The sequence below is a fragment of the Ricinus communis genome, chromosome 2 (assembly GCF_019578655.1).
Source record: "Ricinus communis isolate WT05 ecotype wild-type chromosome 2, ASM1957865v1, whole genome shotgun sequence".
Lineage (NCBI taxonomy): Eukaryota > Viridiplantae > Streptophyta > Magnoliopsida > Malpighiales > Euphorbiaceae > Ricinus > Ricinus communis.
The window spans coordinates 6201172-6226283 of record NC_063257.1 but is presented as its reverse complement, the minus strand read 5'-3'; the positions used below and the strand labels follow the sequence as shown (position 1 = coordinate 6226283).

At 32.4% G+C, this 25112-nt stretch overlaps 4 protein-coding genes across 5 annotated transcripts; 3 read left to right on the top strand and 1 right to left on the bottom strand.

Annotated features, from left to right (window-relative positions):
* Positions 1-1385: 1385 nt before the first annotated feature.
* Positions 1386-2871, top strand: LOC8263036 (pollen-specific protein C13). Its single transcript, XM_002513839.4, has 2 exons — positions 1386-1700; positions 2336-2871. The coding sequence occupies exons 1-2, from the start codon at positions 1547-1549 to the stop codon at positions 2659-2661; spliced, it is 480 nt and encodes a 159-aa protein (XP_002513885.1). The 5' UTR covers positions 1386-1546; the 3' UTR covers positions 2662-2871.
* A 4598-nt stretch (positions 2872-7469) lies between these two features.
* LOC8263037 (2,3-bisphosphoglycerate-dependent phosphoglycerate mutase 1) lies at positions 7470-11500 on the top strand. Its single transcript, XM_002513840.4, has 9 exons — positions 7470-7921; positions 8455-8732; positions 8966-9189; positions 9466-9584; positions 9675-9831; positions 9966-10067; positions 10169-10288; positions 10930-10989; positions 11092-11500. Exons 2-8 carry the CDS (start codon positions 8456-8458, stop codon positions 10972-10974), a joined length of 1044 nt encoding a protein of 347 aa, XP_002513886.2. The 5' UTR covers positions 7470-7921; position 8455; the 3' UTR covers positions 10975-10989; positions 11092-11500.
* A 763-nt stretch (positions 11501-12263) lies between these two features.
* LOC8269581 (probable beta-D-xylosidase 7) lies at positions 12264-15828 on the top strand. Its single transcript, XM_048370662.1, has 6 exons — positions 12264-12913; positions 13000-13299; positions 13721-13890; positions 13990-14087; positions 14241-15005; positions 15132-15828. The coding sequence occupies exons 1-6, from the start codon at positions 12491-12493 to the stop codon at positions 15716-15718; spliced, it is 2343 nt and encodes a 780-aa protein (XP_048226619.1). The 5' UTR covers positions 12264-12490; the 3' UTR covers positions 15719-15828.
* A 757-nt stretch (positions 15829-16585) lies between these two features.
* Positions 16586-19131, bottom strand: LOC8269580 (metallophosphoesterase 1). 2 transcript variants are annotated; one of them, XM_002535114.4, is made up of 5 exons: positions 18644-19130; positions 17895-18490; positions 17508-17594; positions 16974-17118; positions 16586-16886 (listed from the first exon to the last, which is right to left on the bottom strand). In XM_002535114.4, exons 1-5 carry the CDS (start codon positions 18899-18901, stop codon positions 16848-16850), a joined length of 1125 nt encoding a protein of 374 aa, XP_002535160.2. In that variant the 5' UTR covers positions 18902-19130; the 3' UTR covers positions 16586-16847. The 2 variants fall into 2 exon arrangements, with proteins under 2 accessions (XP_002535160.2, XP_015584140.2); XM_015728654.3 differs by having other exon boundaries at positions 16586-17118; positions 18644-19131.
* Between the last annotated feature and the right edge of the window lie 5981 nt (positions 19132-25112).

Genomic DNA, 25112 nt, shown 5'->3' with positions numbered 1-25112 from the left:
GTTTGCTTTTCGTGAAAATAACCAATCATATACAGTTGACTGTTGAATCTGAGATCAAAGTTTGAATTGAAATGAACTCATTTTCCAATTTCTTCTGGTATTGATATTGAAACGGGAGGCCTTATAAAGGTGAATTAGGACAGTAGATTTCTTGACGCCGACAGTACACCGAACATTATTTTATAGTTAACTCATTTTTCAACTTTCTATATGAATTTGTTTTATTACTCCTTGCATAATCCGTTATTACATTCTAGAGTTTTATTTAATAATATTTTAATTTTTTTACAGAAAAATGTCAAACATATATCAAAATTCAAATATTAAATAATCATCCTCCTCGTTAACTAAACTGCCAAATTTGCAACGAATTGAATAATATATATAAAAGATTTGAAAATACTACCAATTCCCTGTAATTGGGTAAAATTTAAAAAAGAGAGAAATTGAATTTGGATTGGTAATCTCTATTTAGATAGGATGTGAATAATCTTAATGATCTCTTCTGCTTTATTTAGGATTGTAGTTTACCCTCAAAGTCTTTTACTGTCTTAATTACTTAATCTTCGGTTTGAACTGTTAGCTAGTTTGGCTTGTGAATAATGAAATCAATTTGTTAATTTTTTTTTTTTTTTAATTTAAAAAAAGGGTTATCTCAGACACCACCTTGTAAAAGTTACTAAAATATTCTTATATGAAGGACATTGGTTAAAAAAAAAAAGAAAGAATAGGCCCATCGAGAGATGTTTCTAAGCCTTAAAACTATTAGATTTTGGTCCAATTGATTCTTAAATCCCTTATCATAAAGAGCTAAACCCAATCCAATCATGAAGAAAGCCTAATTTTTAAAAAACAAGTTCATCCAAACGTCAAATTTCAGGCATAGCCCAACTCATCACAACGCCAATTTTGGCAAGATTTTGTGACTCTACGTATGGACTGGCACCCAAAAAAATATTTGACTTTTTGGGTCACAACGACTCATATTACATGATAAATGATATGATGATCATGTGATGCCAGCATGTACAAAACTGTAAAATACAGGCTGCTCCACCCTTCACTTCCTCTAACGCAATCTAATTAATCAGTCCATCCCCAAACCCCATGTGGGCACCGACATCTCCAGCTGCGTCCCATCACTTCACTGTCCGTGTTCTATCCTCTACACTCCTTACCACCAGCTCACCCCTTCTCTTCTCCAATCAAAACCCACCAACTCATCGACGTAACCCATTCACAACCTAAATTAAACCTCAAAATAACTAAAACACTCCTAAAACCCCCCACTTTGTATGTACTAGAACATCTCTCCACGCGCTATCACCGCTAATAATTCTTTTTTTTTCTTTTTTCTTCTTGTGTCGATTACTTTTCCCTGTGACTTTGCTCTTCTTTTTTTTACTTTCTTTCTCCTTCTTATCATCATCACTTGTCATTATTTCCATTTCCCTTTGCTTGAGTTCAAACTCAATCGCTTCGTTATTTATCTCTCTCTCAAGGCTCTCTAATTGCCCATTCCAAAGAAAAGCAGAAAAGAACCCAAATGGCTAGAGCAATTTTGCTACTTGCTCTCTGCGTGCTGCCTGCCCTTGTGGCCGCTGCTCGTCCTGCCAGAAACCCATTCGAAGTTGAAGGTCGCGTTTACTGTGACACTTGCCGTGCTGGTTTTGAGACCTCCAAAACCACTTACGTCGCTGGTATTTACCCATTTCAGCAGTTCTTTTGTTTTTTTTTTTTTGTTTGCAGATTGCTAGATCTGTTGTAAAGTTTTGATCTTTATACTTAAATTTGTAAGTTATTTAACAAAAATGTGGGTTCTTTAACGTGAGTGGCCAAGCGTTTTACTGGTTTTTCTTTAGATCTGGTAGAGTACACACTCACCCTTTTGAAGAAATTGAATATTACCTTATTTAGTGACTTTTTTTTTTGGGTGCTAAAGATCAAATCTTTAAAGGTTTACATAAAGTTTTAGAGCTATTTCATGTGGGTGAAGGTCATTTCTTGGCCATTTTCTCTTATAGTGTTATAATTGTCTCTTTTTTATGGTTTTATTATTTTCATCGACAGATCTATCAAAATTAAATAGGACTGTAAGAGTGCGCCTGTGTAGAGTTTGTGTCACCATAATAAGTGCCACTAATTCTTTACAAGCTTTCAGTTATTCTGTTTCATAAACAATGGCCTAAGTTTAACACAATTGAAGAGCAATCATTTCTTTCACTCGAAAATTGAATCACTAGTGAATGCTTAACTACACATTTCTAAGAAGCATAAAGTTTGTACAGTGATTGTTCTTTGATCGCCTTATATATTATTTTTCTCCTTTATTTAGGTGCCAAGGTTAGAGTTGAATGCAAGGACAGGAAGACAATGGAACTTGTATACAGCAAGGAAGGAACCACAGACTCAACCGGAACATACAGGATCCATGTTGATGAGGATCATCAGGATCAGCTCTGTGATGCTATGCTAGTTAGCAGCCCCCAGCATGACTGCATGAAGCCATCATCAGGACGTGATCGTGCCCGTGTTATCCTTACCAATAACAATGGCATTGTATCAAACAAACGTTATGCCAATTCTATTGGTTTCATGAAGGAGGACGCCATGTCTGGTTGCTTTGAGCTTCTCAGGCAATACCAGGAGTATGAAGATTAGATTCATTTTTTTGGGAGTTCCTCTAATGAGTCTAGTTGATCAATCTTTGCTTGGCATATTCTGTTATCTATTATCTATCTATATATAATTATATGGATTCATATGTTCTTTCAATGTTTAGAGACCAATTAATTTGTCTTGTCAATGAAACTCTTGTTTGAATTATAATATATATGTAGTGACATTCTGCTTGAATGTGTTTATGCTGTATCTGATGTTGGTGATTAGCACACCATTGAAGCTTCCCTCTTATTCCTTACTGCAAATCTTTCTGCGGAGTGAATGATTTAAAGCTTTAGGTGCATAATTCTCTGTGAATGACTATGATTTCAAGAACTGCATTTGAATCTCATCAAATACAAATACAGGCCAAGCATTTAGCCTATGATTTTAGCTTGCTTTTCTTTCATTCTAAGTTTGCTCGCAATCATGAAATCACTCGATTACAATCAGGCTTTGTATTGGAATGACTATTAGTTCTCTTTGGGATTTCTTTTCCGGGTTTCTAATTAGGGATTCTTTCAGAAATATTCAAAAAGAAGATTAAAAATATCATTTTTACTGTTACAATTATTTTTTTCCAAAAATACTATAAATTAAAAAATTATTTCAATAATACCGTGATATATAGTAATTTTTTTTTTACAAAATAGTATATGTTATTAGTAATTTGATATATATTTTTATAATTTTTGTGATATTTAATTTTTGGTGTATATTAATATAGTCTGTCATATATCTAGTATCTATTCAATAATATTAATTCTAGTATCTATTAAATAATATTAATTTGATTGCATATCAAAATATTGGAGAGCCGAATATATATATAACTAGTATTTAAATTTATTTTTTAATAATATAACTTATTTTATATAACCACATTTATTTAAAAATAATTTAAAAATTATTATAAATAGAATTTTTTTATAAATGTACAGTAAAAAATATATATTAAATATATGTTGGATACATTAACCAAGATCTTATTTTTTAATTTGAATTTTTTAATTTTAGAAATTATTTTTCTCAATAATAATAATATCATTTTTAATTGATTGATTTAGTCAAAATTTATATAATAACTCTTGTGATTATTAGAAATTAAGAAAATAGTATTATAATAGTTATTTTATTATTCTATATTTCTATAAAATTATTAAATATTATGTATATACCTATAATATAATATAATAAAAAAGATAGAAGCAAATGAGATCCATTCGACAAAATATGAAATACATTTGATATTTGAAATATTTATATTTATTTATTTAATTATTTATTTATTTATTTTAAATATAGAAAACTAAAAAGGTAAACTCTAAAAATTGGTATGCATTATATTTATTTTAGTATCTATTGCATATATTTATAGAATATTTTAAATACTTATATCTTTAAAAAATACAAAAATAGCAACAAATGGTATATGCTCAACAAAATATGATATTCATTAAATATATATTTAGTATTTGTAACTATATTAATTTATATAAATTAAATTTTTATAAAAAAATACTGTACACTCTTAAAAAATATTGTACATTACACTTATTTTATTATATGTTGGGTATAAAATGTGTATGTTAACTATATATTAGGTGTATGCTAAGTAATTTTTAATCAAAATTTCAAATATTTTTTTTTTAATAGTAGCAAAGATATAATATTTATTCAAAATATGGAAATACATTCAATTTATTTTAATATATGTTCCTTATATATAATATACTTACTATGTTTATATCTTTAGAAAAACACAAGGAAAAGTTATAGTAATGATATATATTTTACAGATTTTAGTATATGTTTCATATATATTTGGTATACATACAATATATAATTAATATTCGAAATTGGTGTTTAGTTTCAATTTGTATCTTTGATATCTATGCACTTGTAAGCTTCACAGCTATTCAAAAAGTTTTACTAATTTTTTAAAATAAGTATATTATCAAACATTATAAGTACAAACTATAATCCTATTTATTTCAATTTATTAACTAACTCAAGTTGTCATTTCATTGTTTGTCTATACATAGGTAACATGTGGAGTAAAATACATTTTTAAGCTAATTCAACACTTATAGTGGCCGAGAAAAAAGAGAAAAAAAGAAAAAGAAATAAATATTTTTTGATGTGCACAAATAACATATCAAAAATTAAAAACTTTAAAAAAATTAAACTCAAAATTTGTGTATGTTTATGTAAAAAAATAAGAGAAAGTTAATAACAAACTATTTTATGGTTCTAAAAAATTATTCAGTTTCTCAATATTTGTATTCTTATTTTATTCAACAATATCATACTATAAAATTTGAATCAAATATTAGTAAAATCATTCAAATAAATCAAGCTCAAATAATTTTAAGACCAAACTAATTCTTAATTGTTTCTTCGAATCAAATTAAATTAGATAACAAGAACTTATGTCAAAAAAGATGCAACTCATAAAAATTATAAGAGTCTTTGCCAACTAAATACCCATGCCTCTCCATCATCAATGCTTCTTGCTTTACAATTATATAGGAGTTGTTAAATTATCTTTCTTCTTAATATTGATTTAAATATTCTTTTAATTTTTGATACTCGTTGAAGCTTCGTGCAATATACCCGATAATGATGAAGAAAAAGAGCTTTTAATATTTCCTTTTGGTATTATTACAACCATAATAATAAAGAAAAAGAAGAAGAAAAAGAAATGATTACGAGAATGCCAAAAGATATTTAATATTACAAGCAAAATACTGTATAAGTGAAATAAAAAATTCAAATAAAGTAAAAAAATAAAAATAAAAAATAAAAAATAAAATAAAATTACAATATAAATAATTTTTTTTAAAAAAAAAAAACAGTATATATTGTAATTTCCTATTGTAACGATGTATTTGGGTTTTTAATTGTCTTACACATTGGCATTGTTATGATGGGATATTCTTAAGGCTACTTTAATTATTTGGGGTTATTGAGAGCTATAAAGTCCGTCACTCGCTGGTGATACGGTTTAGAATAGATGGACGGCGAGATTTAGTATGTCCTCATTAATTTGTTGAATGGAGAAAATTAAATTGGAGATGGGGGCTTTTTATGGGGAGATCCCACATTAATCCTGATCTGTTGAACGTATAGATGAACTTTCAAATGTACTTTCGGCTTAACATTCTCATTTTATCAGCCAAAATGGACCCAAAATAGGGCCTTCAAGCGTAGTCTCATTTTATCAACCAACAATCAACTTTGTAGGCTTTCAATAGAGGGGAATGGATCTAAGCCTACAACTTCCCCAAACTTGGGCTTCTTTTCAGCGATTGAGAATCCAACAAGTTTGAGGCCGAGTCTCTAGCTTTATTTTCTTTTGTACCAACGAGGGACGAAGCCACCCATTCCAAAGGTCAAATAAGGCCGACGTAGTTGTTTTGACTTTTCAGAATGTTCCATAATTTAACTTTTCTAAACTAATATAACTTGAGAAGTTGAAATAAGTTTATCCTAATTCTAGTTATAGAGCTCACTGGTCTTTTGAATCCTGCTAAAATCTCATTCCATAATTTAAGCAAATTATTACTAATATTATAAATTAATTAAATTAACTCTAAATATTAGAAAAATAAAATATTGCAAAAACTGGAGACAAACCCTGCAACTCAAGAACAGTCTACGCCATTGATCTGCTCTTAAGTCCGAGTGAGGCGGTGGAGACTAAGACTGGAGCACCAGTATATTCTTTATGCACCGGACAGTTCTCATAATTTTTCTAATTTTATTTTAGCATTTGAAGATTTTGCTGGTGTGTTTAGTTAAGTTAGCTCGGGGAAAGCACGTGTTTAAGTCGAGTCAAACTCCACAAAAGGAGGCGATGGCGATGGAGTTAGGTGGTCTTATTGGACACTTTTGAAGGGCTGCTTTAGTTTGGTAAAATTAAGATTATTAAAATTTCCATGGGACACAGCCACAGAGAGACGGAGAGGGTGTTTTCATGGGTTGGTTTGTCTTTCGTCTCTCAACCTTCTTGAAGGGTTGTTGTTGAACACACTTTGAGAAATCAAGAAATTAAGTTCTTCATGAATTTCCCTTTCTTTTTTTATTTTTTTTTTTCTCTTTTGAATAATTCAATTATGGAATAGAGGGTTGTTAGAAGAAATTGTTGTTTTCAAAACTTCTATGCTTAGAAGTATTATTACCAATCCTCACAAATAATACATACATATATGATTTTTTCGTATACTCGTGTAGACATTATGTTAAAAAGAAAATATATTTATAAATCATAATTAGTAACTGAATATTTATTTATTTATTTGTTAAAATTTAAAAATATATAAATTAATTTTAATGATTAGATGAGTTTGTTTTCTGTTTTATCATTCAAAACTTAATTTTGATAAATAAATAAGTAATACGTTGATTAGGAGAGGTGAATTATTACTCATATTATAGAGCTCAAATATTTTTATTTTTTCCTATAAATAAAAAGGTATAGAAAATAAAATTGGTGAAAAGGAAATGGTTAGCTCAATGTCAAAAAAGAAAGCTATAAAAATGAGGGAAGATCGTGAATTGTCAAAGCCAGAAAAGAACTTTAATAAAACTAAAAAAACTTGGAAATTACTAAATTACCAATCAGCTAATTATCAGATAGAAAGATAAAAAAAATAACCAAATATCACATCTTTTCAATTTGTAAAAAGATAATCAATTTGATACTCTTCAGATCAATCTTAGCAACTATTTCTAATTCTAGAGAATTGTTTGATTCTTTTTTTCTTTTGTTTCTTAAATAGAAACTATTTCTAGAGAAAGAAAAGAGAAGAAAAATTGCATCAGAGAACAACAAAGAAAAAGAAAAAGAGAAAAAAGGAAATTTCCAAAAAGAAAAACGCCAAGTCGCGTAGCAATATTTATGTCTGTCGCAAACTGGTAAAAGAAAAGGAAACATGTCAAATGTTATATAACATTGTGATCTTCTCATTCGCATCTAAAAGACAACTGCCCTCTCTCTTTTCTTCGGTGTCTTCTATATTTGCATGATTCCTCACATTTCACACAGCCATCTAACTTCACCTATTCATCTTCCATTTCTTTGTCCATTGAAATGAACGTATAACTTATTAGTCCTGCATTTCAGTATTTTTGTTTGCTTTGCCATCACCGTCATCTTCTCCGTCAACTTTTCTTGTAATCAACACTCTCTCTCTCTCATTTCTTGCATTTTCTTTTCTGATTCCTCGTTTTCTCCGCATACTGCCTATATAACCAGGTTAGATTCTTATACCCATTTTCTCTTCTGTGTTGAAGATTGCGTATTTTCTTGCGTTTCTTTCACTCTTACTGTTTTTCATTTCTGGGTTGCTGTTTTCTTTTTCTTTAAGGTTTGTTTCTCTAATGTTTCCTTTTGGGCTTGTAATATTAATAGCTGTCCTTATTTTTATGTGCAAATTTATGATCTTTGGGACTCTGCTCGTTTGTGTATGTGGCAGCAATTTTCAAATATAGATCTATGTTTAAGACTGGTGCTGTTTTGATTTGTGATAAAAAGCTTTTAGCTAGGAAAATGAATATGAGCTTGTTTCCGTGGCCTCACTTTGATGTTTGTTCTTAATTTCTTTGTTTTCAATTTTTACCTTGAGAAGGGAATATGCTATATTCTGTTTAGTAATCCTCTTTGAGGCCAACCTAACATATTGTAGCTTTAGAGTTATTAAAGTAGGTATATTGCTTGTTAAATGAAAGAAACCCATCTGTATAGTTTGGGGTCTTACACTTTTTCTTTTGATGTTGTTGAATTTTCAGAATGGCCAGTGCTGTGTTTCACCAATCAATAGGGACTCTTCAATCCCATCAACATCTCCATAACTCTGGATTTAATCAGGAGTTTCAGAATATTTCTGTGAAGTTGATTTCAAAATGTTCTAAGGTTGATATGGGATTGTCAATGTCAAGAAAGGGGGAATTTTGCTCTGCTAAGAGGAATTTTCATGTTGTTCAAGCCTCAGCTTCTCAAACTTCAGTAGTTGATCCTGTTTCAACCCCCTCAAATGGCAGCACAAACGAAATTAAAAATAAATCAAGTAAGCCAGCTTTATTATAATCCACATTTTATATCCAGCTATTCAAGTAGACATTAGTGTCAAATCATTTCTAAAAAGGATGTCTCTATATAAATTTGGCAAAATATATCCTATCATGTCAATTTTTCCATTAGTCCTTTTGACATACATCACCGTCTGGAATCTCATGAGCTGATAGAAGAAAATGGCCATTTATGTGAAATCTTCTAATTGCTGTATGGTAATCCATTCAGGCGAGGCAGCTCTAATACTGATTAGGCATGGTGAATCATTATGGAACGAGAAGAACCTGTTCACGGGTTGTGTTGATGTTCCATTAACAAAGAAGGGTGTGGAAGAGGCAATTGAAGCTGGTAAGAGAATCAGTAACATACCTGTCGACATGATATATACATCAGCCCTGATTCGCGCACAAATGACTGCTATGCTCGCCATGACCCAGCATCGTCGTAGAAAGGTAACTTTGGAAATGTCTCGTTAGTTGATAGGAAACCAAAATTTAATGTATGAGATTCTGATTATGGAAGCTAATAATGTTTCTATTGATTATGTAGCCATTTACTGGTTATTGCTACAATATTTATAGTTACCCTAGCACATTTAAAGCACATATACGCAGGAACAGCAATTCATGCTATCTGAACTGTATCCAACAATTGAGATTTTGATGCCCCTGAGCAATTTAGATCCAATATCTGCTTTATTTGCTAACCTGTTATTTAACTGGCTACAGGTGCCAATAGTTATGCACAATGAGAGTGAGCAGGCAAGGGCATGGAGTCAAATCTTTAGTGATGACACATTAAAGCAATCCATTCCAGTTATAACAGCTTGGCAATTAAATGAAAGAATGTATATGTTTCCACTTTTACCCTTTTGCCTGTAATCATGCTGCTTGCTTTTAATTTTTATTGCTGACTTATAAATTGGTCTTCTCTATAGGTACGGGGAATTGCAAGGTCTGAATAAGCAGGAAACAGCAGACAGATTTGGAAAAGAAAAAGTTCACGAGTGGAGGAGAAGTTATGACATACCTCCACCAAACGGTGAGAGTTTGGAAATGTGCGCTGAAAGAGCTGTTGCTTATTTTAAAGATCAGGTCATGCATGATTGTGCTTACTGTTACCTAGTTTTATCATAGTTTGTTTGCTTTCTATAGGCGTTTTACATTTGAAAATTCAAGAGACTGTACGCCATTCATTAGTTTCTGACTGTGAAAGTACTGAACTGCAGATTGAACCCCAGCTTCTTTCTGGGAAGAATGTGATGATTGCTGCCCATGGGAACTCGTTGAGGTCCATTATTATGTATCTGGACAAATTAACCTCCCAAGAGGTGATTGGCTATTTGATATTGCAAAATTACCATCTTTTATAGTTTTCTCTTCTTTTTCTTTATCACATATGAACCTACTTTTCAATTTCTTTTTCTGACAGGTCATAAGTTTAGAACTATCAACCGGAATACCTATGCTTTACATTTTCAAAGAGGGCAGGTTTATTAGGAGGGGAAGCCCTGCAGCACCAACTGAGGCTGGGGTCTATGCATATACTAGGGTATGTACTTTCTGGTTATTGTGTGGATTGTTAAGTTGATCAGTGTTTGCCAATGTCTCATGGTGTATTTTACTAGTTCTGATGAAGTTTTGGCCTGTATCTGCTCCTTCCTATTGGACTTGTGACATTGATATTTTTGTCTTCATGTCAAATAATTAGTACCATTAGCCTTGCGCCAAGAATAAATATTTTTATCATACATATATTAATAATTTGTCGCACATTCATGATAATATTTGACATGAATATAAGCATGACTAGGCTTTATTTATTTTTGGCATATTGCACTTTTCTGCCCTTTGATGGAATACCCTTCAAATTTTTATGACACTGAAAAGGGAGAAACCCTGATGTTTATTTGTGAAATTCTATGGGTAAAAATATATATGGGCTTGTTTTTACTTAATAAGAGATGATTGTATTAAATGGTTGAAATGAAATATTTCTGGAAATAAACAAGTCAGTCTGTATACCAATTAAGACAAATAGACGGCATATCCTTAAGAATGAGTGTCTCATCCTCATAAGAAAATGTATGGACGGAAGCACTGAAACATTGTTGCAGTAAACTTTTTAGTTGGCTTAAATTATCTTTTGAAGTATCTTTGCATAACACTAATGGTCATGCTGTATTGTTGCAGAGATTAGCTCAATACAGGCAGAAGTTAGATGAGATGTTGCATTAGTACGTCAAACAATTGGTAAGCTTAATTGCTTGTTATCATTACAGCTTCAACCTGAGTCACTATTATTCTCTTTACCTTCTAATCCCTTGAATAAGTTACAAACATTTTCTTCATCAGGACTGCCTATCACCGTACCACAATCCTGGATTCCCGGTGTCAAAGATCAAAGTAAGAAAATGAAAGAAAGCTTGCATGCGATGTCTACCACTGGAAGCAACTGTGTCTATCTGTTTTATGGATCTCTAGAGTCTACTTGTTTCGCGTCCTTGCCCGTGTTCCTTTCAGGGTATATATGTGAGTAACTGAGAGTTAGTGATGTTCAATTCCTGTGATAGATAGACTCAACTAAGAGGATTTTTAATGTAAGATGTTAACCTTTTTTAGCTGTTACAAATTTGATATAGTAACAGGAAGAGTAAATTTCTAGTTTTGCTCTTTGCTTTCTGTGGGAATACCGGATACGAATAGTGTCGGTGCATTGAGAAATGAGAAGTAAAAGGAGGTTTTCTTGTTTTACAACAACAAATCATGATAAACTATATACAACTTGACGTCCGCAAGGAGGGTTTTTTCAGTATTGATCTCAGTTGACACATGCAGCATTTGCCTTGTATCAATTAGTACATGAATAGCATTTACGATTGAGTTCCTATCGTCTTCGTAAACATTATTGTTAACAGAAGAAAAGGACAAAAGATTCTGGACAACCAGAAACCTGTCTCAACTTTCAAAATGTAGTCTTAAAAAAAATCCTAGAAGATCATAAAATTTGGCCGAGGTAATGTACATGTCAGTAAGTAGGGACGGGTGATTATATTTACCAGAAAGAACTAGAGCTATGAGACAATTCTCTACCAAAAAGATCCCAGAAAATAAGATGCGGTTAAGCATAGTGTCGCTTTATGCGAGATAGGAGAAGCTTAGGAATGGCAGAGCAATGAAACAATAGTTTGCATCTCAGCAGAGCAAATGAAGAAGGTTCAGTGATGATAGATGGAATCATTTCTTTTATTGTTGGATCTGAACTCTAAAAGGTATTCAATCATTGTCAAGTAATACCACTTTTAATTGAATTGAAAAATATTCAGAAGACAGAAATGGTTACTTCTCACTCAGATATGCCTTGTTTATTTATCCAGAGCACCAGAAATAGTTCTAAGGGTAACACTGAACAAGGGCAGTTCTTGTCTTTTCCTACAAAATGATTAGCCTCCCTCACACCTTTCAAGAGTTGAGCATTAGTCAACATCAGTGACCATGGTGGTGGACCTGTAAACCTCACTTAAAATTTTAGCAATGTCTTGGCTGTATAAATCATCTAGTGCTGAAGATATTATTTTATTATTTTTCTTGATCTAACCCTCGTATTCAGAATTGTTTTCAAAAGTGATTTTTAAGAAAAGTGAGAAAAAAAAAGGTAATTTCAAGAAGTTGTTGACCCTGTAAAAAGAAAAACACTGCATTCGTCTCTTCTATTAAAGAAGCTCTATCCATTTCTTCTCAACAAATTCATAAAATGAAGCTCAGAAAGATCTCTCTTCTAACCCTATTCCACCTTACTTCCTTCCTCATCTTTATCTTTGCAGACTCGGCTCCTCAGCCTCCATTTTCTTGTGACTATTCTAACCCATCAACAAAATCATATCTTTTTTGCCAAACCTCACTACCCATAAGCCAAAGAGCGAAGGACCTTGTATCTAGACTAACATTGGATGAGAAAATCTCCCAACTTGTTGACACAGCACCTTCAATTCCCCGGCTTGGTGTCCCTGCCTATAGGTGGTGGTCTGAAGCATTACATGGAGTAGCTTTCTTGCCTGATGTCAGCGAAAGACAAGGCATCCATTTCAATGGAACCATTAGGTCTGCCACCAGCTTCCCTCAGGTCATTATTACTGCTGCTTCATTTGATACCAAACTTTGGTATCGCATTGGTCAAGTAAGTCCTTACAATTTCTTTTTGACATTTTATCTAGAATCAATAGTTATATCAGTATAATCTCTTTATCTTTAATTATATGAAAGGTGACTGGAAAAGAAGCACGAGCTATATATAATGCTGGACAAGCCATAGGCATGACATTTTGGGCACCAAACATTAATATATTTAGAGATCCAAGATGGGGAAGAGGGCAAGAAACACCTGGAGAAGATCCAATGGTTACAGGGAAATATGCAGTGTCTTTTGTTAGAGGAGTTCAAGGTGATTCTTTTGAAGGAGGAGTTCTTGGAGAGCAACTTCAAGCTTCGGCTTGCTGTAAGCATTTTACTGCTTATGATTTAGAAAAATGGAATGGCACTAACAGGTTCATCTTTAATGCTCAAGTAAGTGCAAGACAATAGTCTCGATCGCCTCTCTCTCTCTCTCTCTCTCTCTCTCTCATTTAATTACTATATATAAAATATACACATGCGAGATTCCTCGTTGGTCCCAGTGCTCGATGGGTTTAGAATAAAATAATTGCTTAATCAAACAGAAAACTAGATTCATAAGAATGACCCTGTCTTGGTGTCTACCTTTATATGTTTCTAATTCATTTATGAATTTCGCAGAAGTGCTTACTTCTTGTTTTCTAACACGGATAGTTGACTACTCATGTTAAAAATCGTATGCAGTTGCTTATGCCAATGAAAGATAAGAAAGAATGTGATGCTTCTGTGTTTTTCTATCTATTAAATACAGACAAAACGATTTACCTAAACACGTCGTTGCTAATATAATGCCAGCAATGTTTTCTGGGTTTAGGTCACGAAACAGGACTTGGCTGATACATATCAGCCTCCATTTCAAAGTTGCATTCAAGAAGGGAAAGCAAGTGGGATAATGTGTGCTTACAATCAAGTTAATGGAGTCCCAAATTGTGCAGATTACAATCTTTTAACTAAAACAGCCAGAGGACAGTGGGATTTCCACGGGTAACATTCAAAGCTAAACCATTCATTAGGTTAATGACAATTACGTGCAATTTCTTCATAATCACGAATGCTTCTTTTTACTTTTTCTTCATTAATCAGGTATATCACGTCTGATTGCGATGCAGTATCTATCATCCATGATGATCAGGGGTACGCTAAAGAACCAGAAGATGCAGTTGCAGATGTGCTTAAAGCAGGTACAGCGGCATGGTTCAACCCTTTCTCCATTCACTACATATTTATAAGTTAAATGAACAAACTACAATAAATTAGTAATAACTGCATATAAAAAAAAAAGGTTTTGAAGTACTCGCTTGCCTTCTAACCTTTAAGAGTTTAACAAATTGTAGGGATGGATGTGAACTGCGGTAATTATTTGAAGAACTACACCAAATCAGCTGTCGAAAAGAAGAAAGTGTCTGAATCTGAAATAGACAGAGCCCTTCACAACCTCTTCTCTATTAGAATGAGGCTAGGATTATTCAATGGCAATCCAACAAAACTGCCTTATGGCGACATTAGTGCAGATCAAGTTTGTTCTCAGGAGCATCAAGCTGTAGCCCTTGAAGCAGCTCGAGATGGCATTGTTCTGCTAAAGAACTCTAATCAGCTTCTCCCTCTTTCAAAATCAAAAACCACTTCCCTTGCAATTATTGGCCCCAATGCTGACAATTCAACCATACTTGTTGGAAACTATGCAGGTCCCCCATGCAAAACTGTTACACCATTTCAAGGATTGCAGAATTACATTAAGACCACCAAGTATCACCCAGGTTGCAGTACAGTGGCTTGTTCTTCAGCTGCAATTGACCAAGCAATAAAGATAGCGAAAGAGGCAGACCAAGTGGTGTTAGTCATGGGACTAGATCAAACCCAAGAAAGGGAAGAACATGATCGTGTGGACTTGGTGCTCCCAGGGAAGCAGCAAGAGCTAATAATTAGTGTTGCACGAGCTGCAAAGAAACCTGTTGTTCTGGTGCTTCTATGTGGAGGACCAGTAGACATATCTTTTGCCAAATATGATCGCAATATTGGAGGCATTTTGTGGGCTGGTTATCCAGGCGAAGCTGGAGGAATTGCACTTGCAGAAATCATCTTTGGTAATCACAACCCAGGTAAACTTCTACTATGCTATACAGTATACTCAGATTCATTTCTTTGCTCGACGGGGTGGGAAAATAAAAAGAAGACATTTTGCTTATATTCAATTTATTAATGGTGCTTGACATGCTGAAATGCAGGAGGCAGATTACCAGTGACGTGGTATCCACAAGATTTCACAAAGGTACCGATGACAGACATGAGGATGCGGCCTCAACCATCTTCAGGTTATCCTGGCCGCACTTACAGGTTCTATAAAGGCAAAAAGGTTTTTGAATTTGGCTATGGTCTAAGTTACTCAAACTATTCTTATGAGCTTGTCTCTGTTACACAAAACAAGATCTCTTTGAGGTCATCAATTGATCAAAAGGCTGAGAACTCAAGTCCCATCGGTTACAAGACAATTTCAGAGATAGAGGCAGAACTCTGTGAAAGGAGCAAGTTTTCAGTTACTGTAAGAGTTAAGAATCAGGGCGAGATGACAGGCAAGCATCCAGTATTACTTTTCGCGAGGCAAGATAAGCCTGGAAGTGGAGGGCCAATTAAAAAGTTGATTGCATTCCAAAGTGTAAAACTTAATGCAGGAGAGAATGCTGAAATTGAATATAAGGTAAACCCTTGTGAGCACCTTAGCAGAGCCAATGAAGATGGTTTGATGGTGATGGAAGAAGGGTCTCAATACTTGCTTGTTGGAGATAAAGAGTATCCGATTAACATAACTATTTGATATGAAAAAATTTAAATACAATGGATGTATCAGGTTATGAATTAGGATCCTGTTCTATCATAAATTTGGTTTCCATCAATAGATTGCCAATTTCAGATGTTTAAGCAAAACAATGTCAAATTCAAGCTGACCTTTTTTCCTTGAAGCAAAATAACGACCTGCCATACTTCTAAAAATAATTTATGTTTTGAGCATACCTCAAATTATACTGAAAAGAGACACTCCATGAACCATATCGAAGCTCGGATTGCAAAATCAGAAGTGTATATGATCGCATTAAATTTGAATAAAGTGGGGGAAGAACAATAAATGAATGCTCGCTAGCAAAAATATATACGATCTGACTTCTGATGGATTGATAAAGCAATCGACAGTAAATTGGGGTACATGAAATTGAGCTATTCGAGAGCACTTTTACCCACTCAATGTAAAGTTCTAAATCTTGCTCGCGACACATAATCATTGTTTTATAACAATTTCTGGTCATTGTTCTATATCAAATAACAATAACATTCTGTTTATAACAATGGTCTGCACTGCAGTCAACAGATACAATGCCCACTGAATGTTACAAAAGCATAAGAGATTTCAATATGTCTTAAAGGTTATGATATTAGAGACTCCCATATTTCCTAAAGGTTACAATATTAAAGTATTGTCGATTGTGGGTGCAGTAACAATTAAGTACATCATAGTTAGGGCTCTGTCAAGCAAAACAAAGGACCTTGAAGTCCCACCTTCAGCTAATTATGCTAAAATCATTAGTGTATCTGACCACTTAACTAATTCAGTTTGAATTAAAGCGTTATAGTTTGACTTAAGATCAAAATTTTGCTCCATGAAGCTACACAAAACAGTTGGTAAATCTTCAGTGAGAACAGCCCTTCTCTCATTAATGTAATCAGATATTTTCTTTTTCATAGTTTAGACTACAATCTACTGGAAATAGGTAAAGAGACTCAGGGAATCAATGTCCCCTTTCTATCCTCCTCAACTATCACTGGGTTGTCAGATAAGTCTTTACAAGTGTAAGCTATTTCACTATTTATAAAGAAAGAATACTTTATCACAGTAACTGATACAAATTCACAACCTGAATAATGTACAACAAGTGACAGGTATTCCCCCATCATCTAAAACATCTAAGCTGAGGTGTATTTGCCATAAGCTGCATCGTTAGTAAGAGAATCAGAAAACAAGTATACACTATTAGAACATGAGATTCTCTAACAAGTGAGCAGTAGCTGACACTTACAGCTCTTTCTTCACCATGGAAAGTGGCAATAACAAAACCAGGGTCATCCCTCGCTTTCCATGTCATTGCAGGAACAGTCACCTCACGTGTCCCATCTGAGTGAGTGTGATCACAAAATTCATAGCTGTGTGCACTGAAAATGATCCTGCAAAAATCAGCACAGGTCATAATCACTGCATTTACAGGAAAACAGGAAAATCCAGTACATACTAAGGCAGATATATGAGTTAAGCAGCAAAATAAGATCAGAACCAGTTAAATTAAGAGTAAAAGAAGAAGGTTTAAATTAATCATTCGATATAATTATCTTCAAGGTATATGTCCTCCAAACTTATAAGTGAAAAGCATAGTATCAACTGCTCATTCTCTTTCTCAAACTAATTTGTAATAGTTGAACTGTACCAAACATGAAGTTTCACAATAAATCCCCAGACATATAAATGCATTAATCAAAAAAACTAAACCACACAGAAGCACACGCCTTAGAAAAGATATCAAGCAAGAAAATCAAACGAAGGTCCAATGTGGAATTACCTTGGTCTGAGAGCTTGAAAAATATAATCAGTAGAATTTGGTGGAACAGTATGCAATAAATCATAGGGTCCACTACCAGCGAATCCCCTGAAGGAAAGAATGAGATAACTTTAAGCAAACAGACGTCCAGCAATATAAAGTACATTCAGAGAATTCACAACAAATTAGAAGGCATATAAAGGCTAAATTCCTTTGAAGAAAGAAAGGCTAAATTCGAAAATTCATAACTTGGCTTTTGGCACCCAACTGTAGCATATAGGAGGGTGATAACATACAGTTAGCTCCCCACCTAACCAGCATTGACAATGAGCATTGAACTATGATCACAAGAAATGCTGCTGTAAGACCTCATAAAATAATAAAAAGATGCAACACGGAGACACACACCTGTGCTCTAGTGCATTTGAGGCATGTAGAAAAGAGCTAGTAGCTTTCTCAAAACCGTTGCCTCCCATACAACTGTCATTTGCTATCCGGTGTAAGGGGAAATGAACTAACAGAACGGGGCCTGATCCAGACGACATTGTATTCTCTCTCCACCTAAAGCTATCAGGCAATTCCCTAAGATTTCCACAATCATCCATCACTTTTGATGCGCCTTCCATTTCCATTCTAAGATCTAGACTCTCTGTCTCTATGGTCCTTTCAACACTAAACCGTAACTTATTGTTTCCACAAAGCAATGCAACAGAATTAAGTGAAACAAAACTAACATTACTAATCTCAAAACCACCACAACCAGATGAATCTAAACCAGGAAAACTCCTAGATATCCAATGAACAGACCTTGAATCAAGCTTACTACATTCCCCAATGTCTCTATCACCAAGAACAACATGAAAAGGTAGCTCAAGAAATGGTCCCAAAATTCCATGAAACTGATGTAAAATAGATACCCATTTAGTTTTTGTCAACTCAAATCCTTTAGCTGAAAGATCTCCCAATACTAGCAGCATATCGGGCTTCAAACTGTGAAAAGATTTCTGCTTTAAAAAAGAAAAACGTAAGCAACATCAACTACAAGGAGTTACATAAACAATATATTTAGAAGATCAAATATTTGAAAATCCCATAATAAAATTAATTTCTTTTAGACATTGTATCAAATACTAAGCTTGCGGAAAACAATAAATTACCCTGAAGAACTTGGACATGTAATAATCTCTAAAATACTGGTCAAAGAAACTAGCTTTGGACCCTAAAAGTAACAAATTAGCGACCATCATTACTTTCAAATCCTCTCCCGGGTTTTTCACTGCTATAACGTCGTTTTGTTGTGAACTTGCAGGTACCACGGTGCAGGAAGGAACGGAGACCCATGCTTCGTAGACGAAAAGGAAGGCGAAGAGGAGAAGAGGTAACAATGGCTTCCAATTGCATGAGAAAAGGTCCATAGTTGATTTTTGTTGATGGAATCTAGGGTTAGGGTTTTCCCGTTAGTAGCCATTGTTGTTGATTATTTTTGATTCCATCATCTCTTTTGCAAAAGGGAATTGATTCAGTTTCGGATTCGCTATCCGTTGGTGGTACTGTTTTCTCTTCGTCAAGTACGTTGGATTAAAGATTTTTCCACGTGGATTAAAGATTTTATTTAATGGAGTTATAGAATTAGTGAAGCTTCCACCGTTTCAGAAAGGTCACAAGAGAAAAAAAAAAAAAAAAAAGGAAGCTTCCTCCGTCAAACGTCATGTTCTAATAAAAGTGTTTTCACATTGCTCAAAAAAATTATAATATATTAATATTAATTGAAATTTAAAATTTCAATCTTATGAATTCGCCATTTAGTAAAAAGAATTCTAATTATACAAATATTTTGTATATTTGTGTGTGGCAAATATAATATTCATGTACGAAAAATTGTAGCTCATTATTATTTTTTTATATAAAGAAAACGGTACTTCATTCGTCCAAAACATGAACATTCAGGTTCAGCACTGATTCTACATACACATAAGCCTCGTGCCAGAAACTAGGGCTAGCATGAGAGTGAGGCTCTTGCAAAGTAATGATCAAGCTTACCTACGCATCTAGGATACAGAAAAATGAATCCCTTGGTTAAATAAAAAAATATAATCTTTAACTAAAAAACCAAACTCCGACTGATTCAAACTATGAGCCGAAAAAGCTTTGAAAAATATAAGTGCATTTGTCTTAAAGATAATGTTGTCTAGTTGTATTGACAGAATCCAAGATAGAGCTTCTTTCAAAGCCATTGCTTCGAATTCCTCAGACTGAAACATGTTGTAAATGACCTTAGAACAGCCATGGAGAAACCTACCTCTTTCATCTCGAATGACTATGCCAACTCTTGGTGTATTAGTCTAAGTAAAGGTGGCGGTATCAAAATTGCACTTGAGGTAGCCATTAGGTGGCATCTGCCATTTTAATTGAGGTGGAAGAGGAGGTTGATGGACTGTTCTAGCTTGTTTGGTAGCTTGTGCCTGGATCCAGACTTAGAAGAAAATTTATGCTTTGATCTACAATTGTCTTTGGAGTTTGAATACAGCCTCGCCAAATGTAATACCCAGAATTTTCCTTTAATAATGATTAATAAATGAATTTTTATTCAAATTAATTTTATTTTATTTTTATTTGGTTTAATTGGAATGAATTAAGTAAAATTTTAATATTAGACAATTAAAGAAGTTATTTTCTATACCCAATTAGTTGAATCTTTAAGAAATTAATTAGAGGCGTTGGAGCAGACTGCAAAGTGCGGCAAAACTGTGAGTTAAGGTCATATAATCAATTCATTTTATATCATGTCTAATTTAAATGCATTGTTAATTTATTAATAATAATAATTATTACTTTTAGCATTATTATCATAAAAAAATTATTTTCGTTATTATCGATACTATTATTAATATTATTACCATTATTGTTACTATCATATTTACTGTTAATTTATTATTATTATTATTACATCTGATTTTCATGTTTACTATACTCGAGGCTATTAAATTTAAATTCTTAATATGTTATTGAATAAATTGTGTTTATTTATGATTATACTACTTATAATTATTATTGATGCTACGATTGTGACATCGGGATGAGGCAACAGTAGAACATGTCACCTAATGTGTTGCATCAGGACCGCATGTGCACCAGTATTAATCAGAGACAGGTAGTAAAGGTTATTTTTGGGTTTGCCCTGGTCGAGTATAACTCTCTGGGCTGTGAAAGTTTGACTACCAGAGGAAGGTCCCTAATCGAGCGTTGTCTCTGAGCGTCGGCTTATTTGGGAATCAAGTGTCCAGGCTGAATTTAAGGACCTTAGTTGAGCTTCGCTCTCTGCATCCTATACCTATTGGAATAAAAGAGCCGAAAAGCTACTAGTAATGGGATTAGGGTTCTGCTGAAGCACGCGTCCCATAAATATTTGAATTGAATTTTTTTCTTAATTATGGTATGACACGTGTTTTAATATAATATGATATGTTATTATGATATAATAAATATCTTACTGAGGAGGCTGTAATTGTTATAGGATTATATAATTTTAACTCACTTTCGAGGCTGATAATCTCAATTTTAATTTTTCAGGTGACAGTTAGGTTCTCCGTCGTCTTGCGTTTGACAGCCCGACTTCCTTCTCCATCGGGCCTATTGTAATTAATTTATACTTTTATATTTTGAATTATTTAAAATTCTAGACTCTTCGCAGTAGTATACCTGATATATTATGTTTGATCTAGTCTGTAACAAATTGTGGAATGTTGTTAATGTCCAGTTAGAGACTTGTGAATTGTATGTTGGGCTGATTTAATAGTATGTTTATATATGCATACCTGAATTATCGATTAGTCGAGCTTACTACGGGTGGCTTTACCATCTTTCCTAATCTTGGTCACGGGCGCGATCGGTCGTGACAAAAACTTTAGTCCCTAGCAATATCTTTTGAATCTGTAGTGAAAAGTCTATCACAAAATCTATCATTGTGCCCTAAAATTCCACATATGTAACAAAGACTGTTAAGGCGTTCATACTTAAAGTTCATCACTGTCCAGTCTCGTTCTGCTTTTTAAACTTTCTTACCCCGTTAAAGACATCAACAAAAACTCTAATTCTCATAAAATTCCTCCAAAAATTCGAGTTATTGGTATTATTGTACTCTAAGAATGTTTCTTTGAAATTCCCAAGTTGCTTTCCCATGGTGCTAGACATATAGCCCACCAGAAGGTCATAGATCGGGACCCAAAATTCAGCATGAAACAAGTCGACATGGGCTGAAACATCACCTGGTTGGAGGTGGTGCGTTAGCAAGAGGTGGTTATCAAAAGACCAAGGTCCTCCTTGCACTACTCGATTTAAGTCAACTACATGAAAGAAGTGAAATAGAAATCCCTGAGGTAAAATCTCTTTTATACTGACTCCTTATCGAGGGTTTACGCTTAATGCCCGTATCTTCGCTCTACCGTAGATCACTATTTTGCCTTCTTGAGATTTAGCTCACTTAGGGTAACTTAACAAGTTAAAGTTAATATTTGTGTGTCCTTTGCTGTCAATTTTTTGTCTAAACTTTAGCTTTTATTTTTCAGCTTTCAAAACAAGATATATTTATAAACTATTTATTCGTTATTGTTTTATTCAAGAAAACCAACAAAAATAGTCTTTTTTTTTTTATTTTTTCAGTTTATTTTTCGACTATTTGGTCTCTTTTATTTTTTTAATTTTTGTCTCTCAAATTTTAAAAGAGACCAAATAGTCATTATAATATCATTTCAATTTACTGTTTTGATAATAGTTTGTACATTATAATATCTTTAGTTTAAATTTAAATATGTATAATGTCATATATTCCTATTAATTTGTGATATGGCTATAATAGTGTGAAAATAGAATGGAAAATAATTTATTTATAATGGTATTATGATAAGAATATGAATGAATGATGACATAAAAAATTGATAAAAGTATAAATAATAGATGTATATTCTTTTTCGTTCTCGTAATTTTACAACTTTGAAAATAGCACTTAGTAAGATAATTTTAGAAAACAAGAAAAACCAACAAAAGTAGTTTTTCTTTATTTTTCTCAGTTTTTTTTAAAAATAAATATTTTAAAATTGAAAGATGAAAAGAAAAAAAATACTAAATAGTCCTTTCAATTTAAAATTTTGATAATAGTTTATACATTATGATATTTTTAATTTAAAATTTGATGTGTATAATTTCATATTAGCAAGTAAATTTTAATATAAAAATAAAAATAAATATGAAATATCAAAAATACATGTGAAAAAATTTATTCATAACAATCATTAATCAAATTGACGGAATAGTAGTAATTTTATGGAAAAAATGCTTCATTCGATGACACTAAACCACATATCGACTTTACAAGTATATTTTTACAATCCGGTTATTTGAATATCAAATTAAATCTTTTCTTTGCTATCATAGAGAGAGAATTCAATACTTACATAATAGAAGGCCATAAAACTCTTATAAAAGAGAATTCAACACCGTTATAATAAATGACCATAAAACTCCTAAAATATATAAATTTTTATTTAGTAAAACTACTTAATAAAAAAATAGCACCATTAATATAAAAATATCGGTTGTGAGCCAAAATATGAAACTTTAAAACTTTGATGAAAATTAAAAAGAAAAAAAAAAAAAACTAGAAGCAGCTAGAATTTTTCTTTAATGTCATATACTGTTAGTTCATAATTTTTTTTGAAAAGATAATATAAATATTCCATTAATAAAGATGAAGAAGAACATTTTGATATAAAAGATAAAAACAAACATTAAACATTAAAAAAGATACATGTAAAGAAATTTATACCTAACAATTATTCATGCTGTTGACGGAGTAATAGATTGTAATTCCGCAAAAAGAATATTTCATTCAATAGCACAAACCACATATTGACTTAAATATATTTTTTGACGAGTCCGATTATTTAAATATCGAATTGAATTTTTTTTTTTTACCATTTCCATAGAGGAAAATCTCAATACTTCCATAACTGAAGACTATAAAACTTAAAGGAGAATGCAATACTCTCCATAATTGAGGACCATAAAATTCTTAAAAAGATATATTAATATTAATTTACAAGAACTAATTGATATAAAATAAGAAAAAAAGGACCACCTTCAATTTAAAAGTGACCATTGATGGGTCAGAAATTAAAATTTTAAAACAAAAGATTAAAAAAATTGAGAGAAAAAAAGAAAAGATAATTAGAATTTATTAATCTTAATGAAATCCTTTTATTTGTTCATGTTACTGGCTATAATACTGTGAATTTATAGTGGAAAACAATTTAATTATGATGGTATTATGATAAGAACATGAATGAGGGATGAAATAACAAACTGATAAATGATGGTAAGTATAAATAATAGATGTGCTATTCCTATAATTTTACAAGTTGAGATAGCACTTAGTAAGATAATCTTATACAGCAACGGAAATGGGGTGATTTGGCTAAACTTATTTTCAAGAGAACAAAAAATAAGTATCAAAACCAATTAAAATCATACAAATTTTGAGAAACTTTTTAAATTTTTAATATTTCCGTATCAAAATGATACATTTGATGGGGTTTGACTTACCTTTTCGAAGTTTAGGGGTCAAGCAAGGCCTCCATTGATGGCTTAAGACTCGAATAACCATATCCACACATGTGTATGGGTCATAAATCTGCAATTCCTGACCGAGTCAACTCGTCCGGGTTATATGGACAGACCTTCTTTTTTTTTTTCTCCATTTAACCTCTTATTTTTGGTAGTTGCTCTGTTTACATTTTTGTTGGATGCTACAGGCATAATAAGTGTAGTAGTTTTAAAATTCTTAATAAATGCTGGCCAACCACAGAGGCGCACCAAACCACATTAGTTTAATCATCAACCAGAGTATAATGGAAGTCAATACTATTTTTCTTATTGTATTTTAGTAACTCTACAACCCAATTTTTACACATCTTTTATTTTAATTGCAACATATTATTTTTACACGAAGTATTTTATTATTATACGAGTGAAAAAAAGTAGCCAGTTATGATAATTTATTTGAACGGCTGTACCAACTTATATATTATAGTTAATTGCATCAATAATTTTCCTCAGTCCTGCAAAAATCCAATGATTAAGCCTTTAAGATTATGTTGGTCAAATCTTTTCTCAGTTGTATAAACTACTTCTTGAAATAAACGGTACTAAAAATAAAATTATAATTTAAAAAATATCAAACACCTCTAATTTTGCTTGTTTTCCATTAACTTTAATGGGCACTTCTTTTATATATAATTATTTTTGGGTAGATGAAAACTTCAATTATTTTATTTTTGACAGAATCATAGAAGCAAATAAAGACACAGACACCACCATTGTGAGAAATTAGGCAAGATTTCCCATAAATGACAAGAATATACATGTAGCACCTATTTGGTGTAATATTGAGATGCTTTGTCTAACCCATCTCCTAAATAACAACAACAAGGATAATGTGTATCCACGTGTTTGTGAATGTAAAAGAAAAGTCACTGAAAAACATAATTCAGTGCATATTTCAAAGTGCATTAGATTACATTAGGTTTTAACCTTTACATCTTATTTTATTATATATACTTTATCTTTTTATAT

Excerpts from the sequence above, each read along its gene's own strand:
- LOC8263036 (XM_002513839.4), top strand. The coding sequence starts at position 1,547 with ATGGCTAGAGCAATTTTGCTACTTGCTCTCTGCGTGCTGCCTGCCCTT. Across the intron at positions 1,701-2,335 it reads CAAAACCACTTACGTCGCTG|GTGCCAAGGTTAGAGTTGAA; the intron begins GTATTTACCCAT and ends TCCTTTATTTAG.
- LOC8269580 (XM_015728654.3), bottom strand. The coding sequence starts at position 18,901 with ATGGACCTTTTCTCATGCAATTGGAAGCCATTGTTACCTCTTCTCCTC. Across the intron at positions 18,491-18,643 it reads ACATGTCCAAGTTCTTCAGG|AAATCTTTTCACAGTTTGAA; the intron begins GTAATTTATTGT and ends TTTTTAAAGCAG. Across the intron at positions 17,595-17,894 it reads TCAAATGCACTAGAGCACAG|GGGATTCGCTGGTAGTGGAC; the intron begins GTGTGTGTCTCC and ends TCTTTCCTTCAG.
- LOC8269581 (XM_048370662.1), top strand. The coding sequence starts at position 12,491 with ATGAAGCTCAGAAAGATCTCTCTTCTAACCCTATTCCACCTTACTTCC. Across the intron at positions 12,914-12,999 it reads TTTGGTATCGCATTGGTCAA|GTGACTGGAAAAGAAGCACG; the intron begins GTAAGTCCTTAC and ends ATTATATGAAAG. Across the intron at positions 14,088-14,240 it reads TGCAGATGTGCTTAAAGCAG|GGATGGATGTGAACTGCGGT; the intron begins GTACAGCGGCAT and ends AACAAATTGTAG.
- LOC8263037 (XM_002513840.4), top strand. The coding sequence starts at position 8,456 with ATGGCCAGTGCTGTGTTTCACCAATCAATAGGGACTCTTCAATCCCAT. Across the intron at positions 9,190-9,465 it reads CCCAGCATCGTCGTAGAAAG|GTGCCAATAGTTATGCACAA; the intron begins GTAACTTTGGAA and ends AACTGGCTACAG. Across the intron at positions 9,585-9,674 it reads TGGCAATTAAATGAAAGAAT|GTACGGGGAATTGCAAGGTC; the intron begins GTATATGTTTCC and ends TCTTCTCTATAG.